Source organism: Neoarius graeffei, chromosome 10, assembly GCF_027579695.1.
Source record: "Neoarius graeffei isolate fNeoGra1 chromosome 10, fNeoGra1.pri, whole genome shotgun sequence".
NCBI classification, from domain to species: Eukaryota; Metazoa; Chordata; class Actinopteri; order Siluriformes; family Ariidae; genus Neoarius; species Neoarius graeffei.
The window spans coordinates 25737276-25749963 of record NC_083578.1 but is presented as its reverse complement, the minus strand read 5'-3'; the positions used below and the strand labels follow the sequence as shown (position 1 = coordinate 25749963).

The window sequence follows — 12688 nt, the reverse complement described above, 5'->3', positions numbered from 1 at the left end:
TAGATAGATAGATAGATAGATAGATAGATAGATAGATAGATAGATAGAATCTAAAGAAAATATACACTATTTAGAAAATACACAAGTAAAAACATATAAGATGAGACACATTTAAATGTTGCCACCTCACAGCTCCATTGTCCATGGTTTGATCCTGAGCTTGGGTTACTGTCTGTGTGCAGTTTTGTGTGTTCTTCATGTATCCCTGTATTTGCGTAGGCTTCCTCCTACTGTCAAAAAAAAAAAAATGTAGGTAGGCAGATTGGCTCCAGTAAATCACCCCTAGGTGTAAATAAGTGTGTGAATGCTTGTTTGCATGGTGCTATGTAATGTCCCTGGGATCGCCTCTTGATATACAGTATATATACAGTTTATGGAAAAAATGAAGAAACCACTATTAATGGTGACCACCACTAAAAGTGGTCTCTTGGAGAGAGCGAGAGAGAGACTGATAGCTAGATATAGTGTATCCATCTATCTCTTATATTTCTTTGATTATAATGAAGACAGAATACTGATCAGGAGAGTTGCATAGTCGTAAACTAACACTTGTCTGTCCAAACCAATTACCTCACTCAACCACTAAATAAACCAGTTCTGGTTGCCTAGATACAGCTCTCTGCCGACAACCCACAAGAGCAGAGCAGAGTTGTGAGTTTACCTTGAAACAAAGCTCAAGACTATATCCTGGTAGAGTTTGCAAGCACACACACACACACACACACACAAAAAAAAAAAAAAAAAAAAGCAGGAAATGAGTCCTATCAAGAATCATCCTGCCACTTATTAAAGGCAGCCACCACATCATTACAGGTCTCAGAACAGAAATTTCTGAGAAAATAGTCCACATTTGATAACATGAATCTCAGACGAACAAAATGATGAGTGTTAAATGTGCTTGTGCTCATTTTCACTGTGCGACTGTATCATCGATTTCATCTAATCATCTTACCGAATGTGCTTGACCGTGAATAGGTTGCACATGTTATTGTCGTTTTAGATCATATATAATTGTCTTTTCAGTAAATGAGAGACGCAGTGTGGTTCAGACTGAGGAATGTGTGAGTGTGTTGCATTTGAATCTTGCTTCATCCTTTTTTCATGGGCTGCAGCTTTAATCTGCAGTCAGTTCCTGCTGCAATAACAGTGATCCGACCCCCCGCCTCTGATAACCATAAAAAAAAAATCACTCTGGCCTCTTCACAGAGCAAACAGCCAGGTGAATGCCTACACTCTCTACCTCAAATTTGCACGACCATTATTATTATTATTATTATTATTATTATTATTATCCAAGCATACCGACTGACTTTCTCTCGATCATTTGATGGTATTTCTATGAGAGCCTTTTTATTCACACTCAATAACGTGTCATTAAATAACCCTGATTTTCATTCGACTCAGCAAATATTTTAACTCCTTTTCATGAAGTTTCTCGGCTCAGGGATTTGTTGATCGACTAAATTTAAAGCCTTAATACGTCTTCCTTTTTTCAGAGAACAAGTTTCAAATTACACTGTTTCATTCTGTACATGTGGACACTTGATTGCACTGGTAACTTGATTGCACACCTCTGCCATAATGACACGTAGACATTTGGAAGCAGAGCGGCTGTAAAAGGGGAAATGGAGGGAAGGAAAGATGAAATGGGTTTCTGCTTTCCTTGTTTTCTGGTGTTATTTTTGCATTTTATGGATTGTCTTGGCAAGGAATACGATATGTGATGTGGGTATATGCTTTGGTTTATTTTCCTGAACATGCATTGCGTCCAATTTATTGTGCCAGAGCATCTGCTGAGACAGTAATATAATGCTGCTAGCATGTATGGAAATAAGATGCTAGTAGAATCCAAGGAAATAAGACACAGCTTGGCTGTATATTAATTTTTCTGTTAACATGTCAACCCACATAGAAGACTCAATGAAAATAATGGGCTGAATAATTTGGGCCCATGTACACAAGCAGTAAACAAAGGCAAGATTGCATGCATTAAAAGTATTTCACACAAATGCGCAGAATGTTAGTAGATGGATATTTTATTGCAGCTGAAAGCCTTGTAATGTTTCGAGTATGCCTTGTATATGATGTGCTTTGTAGAGTGACATATTTTTCTGGTAGACATTTACTGAATTCAATAAACCGATCCTTGAAAAAGTATATTAACTTTTATTGGTGTTTCAATTCAACTCTTGCTCATATATGAATGTGTGTGTGTCTTTATGTGCACAGGTTCACCAGTATTACAGTTTCCTGCCTGAAGATAAGGTTCCCTACGTGAACAGCATCGGTGAGAAGCATCGCATTAAACAGCTCCTACAGCAGCTTCCTCCTCATGACAACGAGGTCAGTGCTCAAAGTACTGATGCATTTGCGCTTCATTCCAGGAATCTGCTTTTCAACCAACTACAGTATTAGCAAAAAAGATGAGAGATGGTAAAATACATTTTAGCATGCCTTTAATGGCTTTCTAGCCCATATGATTTGTTCAGCTTTGGTTGAACATTTGGTTGAAGATCGTCTTGGTGGAATGGGGCTATGTGAATGGATTTAGAATTCCCTAATGTCTCAAAGCACTTGAGAAACCGATATATTTATGTTAGGATTTGATCGTGTATAGACCGATACTTAGTTCTATTTTGAAACACATTTGGTATATATAGTGAGTCCTTCAAGGATTTGGGGTACACTACCTGTAGTAGAGTAACAGGGGTGTGAATTTGCTTATTTGCAGTTTTAAATTGAATGGGGGGAGGGATAAAGGAGGCTCTATAAAGTGTGATAACATGATACATGGTCTCTAAGGAAATAGGCACTGTTCTTGCTTGTATGAAAAAAGTTGAGCCACAACAGCTACAGTATATAGACAACATAATAAAAGGTTTTGATGATGATGTTGATGGATGTCTTCAGGTACGATATTGTAACTCTCTGGATGAAGAAGAGAAGAGAGAGCTGATGATCTTTAGCAACCAGAGAAAGAGAGACAACCTGGGCCGGGGCACCGTCCGCCCTCTCCCCCTCACCATAACTGGAGCGGTTTGCGAACAAGTATGACAGTACAATAGATCAGAAATTACTTTAACAGTTACCCTTAGATTAAACCTCCCCTACCTGATCTGACTACTTATCAAAATTAATAATGTCAATAATATATAACTATGTTCCTTGTTAGCCATACTGGAATTTATTCTCTATATTGTTATATATGTTGTACACTTTCTTATCTTTTAGTGTGGAGGCCAAATAAATGGAGGTGACATTGCGGTATTTGCCTCACGAGTGGGTCATGGATTGTGCTGGCATCCTCACTGCTTTGTGTGCTGCATGTGTGCCGAGTTGCTGGTGGATCTAATCTATTTCCATCAGGATGGAAAGATCTACTGTGGCCGCCACCACGCTGAGCGACTCAAACCGCGCTGTTCGGCTTGTGATGAGGTCAGTCTGACAACTTCAGCTTTCAGGCAAATAATTCATGCCTGTCTGAGTTCGAACTCTCTCATCTAACCCCAAGCTTAATCGAAATTTACACTCCACTACTCTACCACCGTGACCTCCTTTAATCCTAAAACCATTACCCCAGTCATAAACCAAACCTTTTAATCCATGAGGCGCTACGTACGTCTTTAAATATCGTCTAACCCAGAACCATTGTTTTACCCAAAAAACACTTTGGGCCATCAATATTGAAGCAGAAAATGTCAGAGTCATGCTAAATGCTAAAGATTTTTGTTAAACAACAAAAAAAGAAAATCACCAATACTGTGTTTTTGGTCCTTCGTTTAAAAAAAAGATGAATATGAGGATATTATGATATTGTATGTTAAAATATTAGGCTATAACAAGCCTCTACTCGGTAATGCAGGTTTTTTTTGCTAGCAGAAGTTTCAGCTAACAGTCTTGCTAACTACACTTTAGTTAGCTAGCTACATAAACATACTTTTTAGTTGTTTTCAGAGAACAGCATGTGTGTCTATCAGTGCGGCTTGCATACCCATCAACCCCCCTTTATGAATTCTGAGGCAAATACATTTCAGTGCTGAAGTATAACCTAGCCCTAGGTCTGTAGTTGCATTTAAGGCCATAATACCAAAGTGTGCAATTTCAGTATTAACTCCTCACAATGTATTTGTAACTCAATTCTGTTATTCGTTTGTTATCTCTAGCCGTTTTATCCTGTTCTACAGGGTCGCAGGCAAGCTGGAGCCTATCCCAGCTGACTACGGGCGAAAGGCGGGGTACACCCTGGACAAGTCGCCAGGTCATCACAGGGCTGACACATAGACACAGACAACCATTCACACTCACATTCACACCTACGGTCAATTTAGAGTCACCAGTTAACCTAACCTGCATGTCTTTGGACTGTGGGGGAAACCGGAGCACCCGGAGGAAACCCACGCAGACACGGGGAGAACATGCAAACTCCGCACAGAAAGGCCCTCGCCGGCCACGGGGCTTGAACCCGGACCTTCTTGCTGTGAGGCGACAGCGCTAACCACTACACCACCGTGCCGCCCCAATTCTGTTATTTCAGTCTTGAAAATTATATCTAATTTCATTCCATGTTCTAAATTAAAAGCTCTTCTGTTAACTTTAAAGCTTTACTGATACCTAACTTTTAAAATTATTTGTTGAGGTTTTGAATGTTAATGCACAGTTGCCATTTTGCATCTGTCTTTGTCTTGTCATTTATGTTGTTTATTGTACTAGATGTTTAGATTGTAAATGTCTACTTAGATTGCTATTTAACAGTTATTCCATGAAATTGAATCATACATGAGCTGATAGCCGACGAGGCACGTAGCCTCATTTTTTGAGAGACGGAGCATTTTTATTTTTTGCAAATTCGATAAATAAAAACGTTATACAAAACGTCCAACAAAATCATTTCTGCTTAGAATGTAAACAAACTGGCGAAATGACAGTAGCTCTCTGTGAAAAATGCTATAATAATCATTCTTCAAAACTAAACAAAGGTATGTTCTTACTATCAAATACTTTCATTCCATATTTTGTTGCCTTTTTGTTGTATATTTTGGGGTTTTGTTTTCAGAGTTTTTATTTCATCCTCGGTTGGTTCAAACACACTCCGCCATTTTGTTTTTGTCTATTCACGGTATATAAGCTGATAGCCTAGTAGTAGAGTAGCCTATCAGAGTGTGCAATTGCTCATATCCAGTGAATGTAGATAGAATAAAGATAATTATTTATATACCTAGGCGGCACGGTGGTGTAGTGGTTAGCGCTGTCGCCTCACAGCAAGAAGGTCCGGGTTCGAGCCCCGTGGCCGGCGAGGGCCTTTCTGTGCGGAGTTTGCATGTTCTCCCCGTGTCCGCGTAGGTTTCCTCCGGGTGCTCCGGTTTCCCCCACAGTCCAAAGACATGCAGGTTAGGTTAACTGGTGACTCTAAATTGACCGTAGGTGTGAATGTGAGTGTGAATGGTTGTCTGTGTCTATGTGTCAGCCCTGTGATGACCTGGCGACTTGTCCAGGGTGTACCCCGCCTTTCGCCCGTAGTCAGCTGGGATAGGCTCCAGCTTGCCTGCGACCCTGTAGAACAGGATAAAGCAGCTACAGATAATGAGATGAGATGAGATTTATATACCTTATTTTGTAATTTATTTTCTCTATAAATGCACAGGAAACTGTATTTCAATGCACCATAGACTTGTATATGAATGTATTGACAATAAAGCTCTCTTGAATCTTGAATCTAATGATCAAGGTTTTTCTTTCTTTTTTCTAACTTTGTTTCCTACTATATCTATAGATTATCTTTGCAGATGAGTGCACAGAAGCGGAAGGACGGCACTGGCACATGAGGCATTTCTGCTGTTATGAATGTGAGGCTCCACTAGGTGGCCAGCGCTACATCATGCGTGAGGGACGGCCTCACTGCTGCAACTGTTTCGAATCACTCTATGCTGAGTACTGTGATGCATGTGGAAAACATATAGGTATATTATACAGTAATCACTTCTAATTTGACCTTTTTATCAAACTAGGCAAACAAGTTGCCCTTTTCCATTAATAGAACTTTACTGGTTAGGGAATCTACATCCTAATCAAAAACGTTCCATGTACAGTACATTACGTAGATATAGTCACTGTCTATATAATTGAAAATAAGCAAAAGAAAGACACTTGGTTGCCTTTAGTAGCCTCTGTTTTTGTACAGTCTCTTTATCTTTCCTTGATTTATCTGGTGAATAAATGAAAATGGTTCATCCTAGGTGTTATCCTCAGTCTTGAACATTTGATTGACATGAAAAAAATATTGTCAAAGTAGAATTTTGACAAGAGTTGGCATGGTATTGGCATGAAGAGTACACATGGTGATCATTAAAGGCACTTTTAATTTGACTGAACAGCAACATTAAAATAAGAAACAATTAATAGGAATTATTTTCATATTTTAAAAATAGCGCACATGATCTTAGGTGATGGGCAGCACAGTGGTGTAGTAGTTAGCACTGTCGCCTCACAACAAGAAGGTCCTGGGTTCGAGCTCAGCGGCCGGTGAGAGCCTTTCTGTCTGGAGTTTGCACGCTCTTCCCGTGTCCGTGTGGGTTTCCTCTGGGTGCTCCGGTTTCCCCCACAGTCCAAAGTCATGCAGGTTAGGCTAATTGGTGGCTCTAAATTGACCGTAGGTGTGAGTGTGAATGGTTGTTTGTCTCTGTGTGTCAGCCCTGCGATGACCTGGTGACTTGTCCGGGGTGTACCCCGCCTTTCACCCGTAGTCAGCTGGGATAGGCTCCAGCTTGCCTGCGACCCTGTAGAACAGTATAAGTGGCTACAGATAATGGATGGATGGATCTTAGGTGAAAAATAAAGCCAGAAATAACATTTTATGTTTGTTAGGGAAGCACATTTATTTCTCTTTCAGACCCACTTTTCTATTATATGCACCTTTACACATAAAAGACATCATATTACAAGTTTTGGCTCTGGAATTCATATATATCTGTCCCCCTAGGCATAGACCAAGGACAAATGGCATATGAAGGTCAACATTGGCATGCCACTGAAGAATGTTTCTGCTGTGCTCGCTGCCGTCAATCTCTGCTGGGTCGTCCCTTTCTGCCAAAGCAAGGGCTCATCTACTGCTCTCGTATCTGCAGCCAGGGAGATGAGCCTGATCTGTCAGACTCCTCTGATTCTGCTTTTCAAAGTGCCCGTTCACGCCAGTCACGCCGCAGTGTCCGAATTGGCAAGCAGGGAGCAAAGAACAACAAAGCAGAAAGCGGCAGACAGCCATCATCTGGATCAGCATCTGCAACAGGTGAGCGGCTTTCAGTGGATGCAGATTCCCTGGTTGTGCAAATGGACCTGCTAAGTGTGTCCAGCCCGGCTCCCAGTCGTACTCCAAACCGTACACCAACAAGAACCCCAAGCAGGACCCCAAGTCGTTCACCAAGCCTGAACCGCAAGCAGTCTGTCTGGATGAGCAGGGATGAGCCATACTCCTACGAGTCCAATCAAAGAGATCCTTCCCCTTCCCCAAATCCCCATCAGCTACGGAGCCAATGTAGCATCCGGAGCCCATATCCTCCCTCTCCTAGTCAACCACCCAAAGTGGTGAGCCCACCAGAGTCTTGGCACAAGGAACAACCAGGGAATAATCCCAAGAAGCCACCTGTTATGGCAGCCCTCAGAGGCCATTCTTTTAATGAAAATTGGATGCACCATGGGCAGGAATCTGAGTTTCATCCACCCAAACTGAAGACACAGATGAGTTTTAATGAAGTATCTAGTCATGGTGCTGGGTTCTTAGATAAGCGCAGTGTCAGTGTGCAAGGCTTCCCCAGGGAGATGAGGCCTCCTCTTCTAAGGAGTAGACATCACATTGGCCCCAGCTTTGGTGAACTGACACCCCTTGAACAGACACCACGAGGGTCTTCAGACTCACTGGCCCTTTCTTATGCCACAGGTATACTCACTCAGCCTATTCTTAGTAACGTATGTTTCAGTTATTCTGAACATGATCTATGAGTGTTAAAAATATTATTATGGCATGATCATTATAAGGCAAATATCTGTCTTTGAAAAGATTAAATTATTTTTGTCTCCATTTAGGAAACTCTTTGGATGGGACTACAAGGCGCCAGGAGCACCTTTCCCGCTTCTCAATGCCTGACTTAAGCAAGGACTCTGGTGTGAATGTGTCTGAGAAAAGTGCTATGGGTACCTTAAACTCGTCCATGCAGTTCCGCAGCACTGAATCCCTGACATCAGTCCCAAGACCTCTTGCTGATCTGGGAATGCCAGTCAGACTGAGGTACCCACCACAACTCTACTGGAACTCTTCTAGAGGCCTCAGCTTTGATGAGCCAGCCAAAGGTCGCATGGGTCTGGCAGGGAGCATGGGAAATGTTCATTCAATGACACCACGACCACGGCGAGCTAACACACAAGACTCTCCACGACAACAACGACCAAGGCAACAGCATCATCGTAAAAGTCATAAGAGACACAAAGGCCATCATCGATCCCGCCGCTCACGCTCAGATAATGCCCTTCATCTGGCTGCTGAAAACCAGGGTTATCCTAGTGACCCTGTTCAGAGGTTCCATGATGACTTTCAGCGGATGCCCTCAAGGATGTCACATGACCCTTTTGGGGGAAATTATGCATGTAGGCAGCAGTTTTTCAGGCCTTGCCCTCGAACCACATCTGACTTGACCTTGCAGGACCCTGGAGGTCCCAGACTAGGCCAATACTTGGGCAGGTATGGAGAGCTGGCAGAAGGCGATGATCACTTTTGCTCCACCTGCTCTTCTTCATCAGAAGCATCCGATGATGAAGGCTACTTTATGGGAGAACCGATTCCTCGGCCAGTGCAAGTGCGTTATCTTGACAACGAAGAGTTGAGGCAGCGTTATAGTCCCACTTTGATGGGTGGTCACTCGCAGCTACACACACGTAGACGCAGAAAGAGTAAGAATTGCATCATCTCATAAGAGAACGTTTGTATCTGTGTGGGTGTGGTGTGGGTGTGTCTCTTTGTGTCTAGATTGTAACCTTATTGAAGCATGATCAAATCATAACCAAGAAAAACTTGATGATGTCCTCTGGATCTTATCTCCGCTGTTTACTGTGACAGAAGATGGCACAAAGAAATGCATCATTTCATAATGCAGGTTGTGTGTCTGCCAGTCAGTATGTCTGAGTATGTAACTTTATTCAAATAACTTACTTAATAGATTGTAATCTTACTTAAGCATGATCAAATCATAACCAACAAAACTTGATCATGCCTTCTGGACATTATATTCTCTGTTTACTGTGACACAAGATGACTTCATGTGTGAACAATTTGAATATTACATTAAACATGGTATATTCAAGAACACTTAAGTTCACTTGTAGAAACGTGCAATAAGGATGTGCTATGTACTGGTGGTTTGATTAAAAAAAAGGGAATGTGTACTGACAGAACTGTTTAGAGTCAAGAATTGGTACTGGAGGGTTACCATGATAACTGGCTTTCATTACAATTGTATTCTAATCTTGTTTATTCAGAAATGTCTTAAACTTGTGTTACTGTATGTGTAAGGAGTGAAAGATTGCTAGCTCAGTCATGTGGCTTGATCTGTCAATACTGATTATGAAGTCTGATAATGAAGACTGAGGGGACTTGGTATTAAATGCAAATCGTATCTGCCCCAGCTTCAAGGTAAAATTTCTCTCTTCTTTTTTCGCTCTTTAAATCTGTCTCTCTATCTTTTATTGTCTATTTGAGAGCCAGTCCATCTGGACCCATATACTAGTTATTGTTTCCATTGTTCTAATTGCTTGCACCCTGTTCTATCAATGACATATTAAAATAACTTACCTTTGCTTTTGACGATAGCAATGTTTGGTATAGTCCTGTTTTAAATGCAATATACTTTTTTCCCCCAAAAGTCCACATTTTAATAATGTTATCTTTAAATTACATGGATGTACAGTGATTTTCAAAAGTAATATAAGTCATGGCTGTAGTATTGTAAATGTTATGTAAATATAGTCTTAAATATTTCTATATTTTGTATCCTCAGAAGCATTATTTGTATCATATTGTAGAGCGTTAACTGCATGTATCCCCAGTTCATGTCTTGTATCCGAATTAAATAATATTTCAATTATCAATAAACTTAGGTCTTTATTTCTTGCCATATGGATGGATGGATTTTGATGTTGAATGTAACTTTATAGATGTGTCATGATTGGACTGGTTCAGATGTTTTGATGGATTGACACAGATCAATGTTGTAGTCGAGTCACTAAACCTCAAGTCCGGGTCCAGTCTCGAGTCCCCAGTGTTCAAGTCCAAGTCAAGTCCAAGTGATTAAAGAAAATTTTGAGTCAAGTCCAAGAACAAGACTCCAACTGCACCATTTGATGGTGGCTGTTGTTGTCTTTATCTGAAACCATCTCTGCTACTGTGTTGGACTAAAGCAGTGTTTCTCAGATTTTTTTCAGACCAAGGATCACTTTATCCATCCATCCATTCATTATCTCTAGCCACTTTATCCTGTTCTACAGGGTCACAGGCAAGCTGGAGCCTATCCCAGCTGACTACGGGCGAAAGGCGGGGTACTCCCTGGACAAGTCGCCAGGTCATCACAGGGCTGACACGTAGACACAGACAACCATTCACACCTACGGTCAATTTAAAGTCACCAGTTAACCTAACCTGCATGTCTTTGGACTGTGGGGGAAACCGGAGCACCCGGAGGAAACCCACGCGGACACGGGGAGAACATGCAATCTCCACACAGAAAGGCTCTCGCCGCCCACGGGGCTCAAACCCGGACCTTCTTGCTGTGAGGCGACAACGCTAACCACTACACCACCGTGCTGCCCACTTTATCCATTAAAAAAAAAAAATTTCACCAACCACCTCACCCCCTAAATATCCTGGACAAAAAACAATGAGCCTATTTCAACAGTATATTACAAATTACACACTAATGAAATTACAGATTTACAAATAGTATCGCCAGCTCACTCATTGTTGTCCTCATCTTAATGGGAAGAATGGTGCTGCTTATTCGGATACATCAGTGAAGCAATGTCTGGCTCCAAACTGGACAGTTTTAATCTCATACTGGGGGCCACATTGATCCGGTTGTGCTGCTTTTTTTTCTCAAAGAATCATCATGTCTTTGCACTTTGTCCTTGCTCATATCAGATGTTTTTGGGCTTTTCTTTTGACTGACTCAGTCTTCAGTCTCCGATCCATTACCTTTTTGACAGTTTGATGCCAAGTCTAATTTGGTTACTTGTAGTTTCTCCGCATTCCACATTCCCTCCACATTCAGAGGCGACATTGATATGAAAGTGTAACCTAAACTGACGTAGCTATAGGCAGTGTCGCAAAACTGTTGGCTTGCAGACAAATTAAAATAATAGGTTACTATTTGAATTTGCATAGGACTTTATTCAATATAGAAAACAACTCATCTGTGCTACTCAGAACTTTCCTTTTTGATTTGACAAATTAACGTGTTCTTCTGAACTTCTTCAGTAATGACAGAAACATTAATAAACTGTTGACAACTTGTCAGTATCTTTATTCAAAGAAAACCTAACATAACTAGGTTCCCTACCTCTCTTCTCAGTCACCCTCTCAGTCTCACACTTGGTTAACTTGGGACAAAAAGTCATAAGTTGTCTCACAGCAAGACAACTTGTGTTCTGGCCCCCTGAAAGCTTTGTTACGTGATCCCAGACCTTACTGGTCTTCCCACGTGGCATGACAAACAAATTCACTCCACGCAGTCCGCGGCCTTTAACTTACGCGGCAAAATTACACAAAGCAACAAAGGCCACCAATGCCAGCAAAGGAAAAATGGCTGACCTGCTTTTGAGTCTTTTTGACCAATCAGAACGCTGGATCAGCCAAGCTCTCGCAATGTCTCGTGAGACTGTGGCGAGAGGATCTCAAATCAAAGATGGCTCTGATTTCAAGTTTCAGCGTGCCATTTTACGTCTTTTCCAGTGCTAAATTTTCATCTTTGTGGTAGGATTTACGCATCTTCAGTCACAAAATAAGCATATACTTGGTGTAAATTTATATCAGTACAGTACCGGTACTTCATGATCCGGTATTTTGGACCTGTACCGAATCGATTTTCATGGTACAGTACCGGTACACAGTACCGGTACGCAGCCCTAGTAATGACTTTAGTCCCACTAGCCACTTTGGCGGGTGGGTTATTCTGTGGTATGACAGTATATTTTAATTGTAGTTTTCTCTGAAGGCATCTGATATAATAAACGCATTGCAATGTACTGTAATATTACACGCCTGCAATTCCCATGAGCACCTGCATAAACATTCTGACAACATGTTAGAATTGTTTAGAACGTTCGTTAACGGCTCAGATAAAATCCGTGATACGGTAACCTGCGGTTAATGAACGAAGCAACAAAGTTGCTGACGACTGACAAGCGCACTATGTGGCAGCATATAGCTGGAGTTTCAAACCCTGCTGCTCAGGAAAAAAGGGGCAGAGATGAGCAGGGCCGGAGCAGCATTTTAAAATCACAGAGGTCCGTGATGCGCAAAGCGCGCGCCGAAAAATGTTCGACATATTTAAATGAGCGGGGTGAATTACACGCCACACGAGATCTATTCCTGAAATTACTTTTAATGGTGTTTGAACTGAATATCCTCAGTTTTGAAAAAAAAAAATCATGT

General features: G+C 41.4%; 1 protein-coding gene across 1 annotated transcript in view; it reads left to right on the top strand.

Moving 5' to 3' along the window:
* Positions 1 to 9903, top strand: part of prickle2a (prickle homolog 2a) — a 48717-nt gene extending 38814 nt beyond the window's left edge. Inside the window, exons 3-8 of the mRNA XM_060930760.1 lie at positions 2230 to 2343; positions 2911 to 3048; positions 3232 to 3435; positions 5771 to 5957; positions 6977 to 7930; positions 8077 to 9903. Of these exons, the coding sequence (XP_060786743.1) occupies positions 2230 to 2343; positions 2911 to 3048; positions 3232 to 3435; positions 5771 to 5957; positions 6977 to 7930; positions 8077 to 8960 (2481 nt within the window). The 3' untranslated portion in view covers positions 8961 to 9903. The remainder of the gene's footprint in view (positions 1 to 2229; positions 2344 to 2910; positions 3049 to 3231; positions 3436 to 5770; positions 5958 to 6976; positions 7931 to 8076) is intronic.
* Positions 9904 to 12688: the final 2785 nt, after the last annotated feature.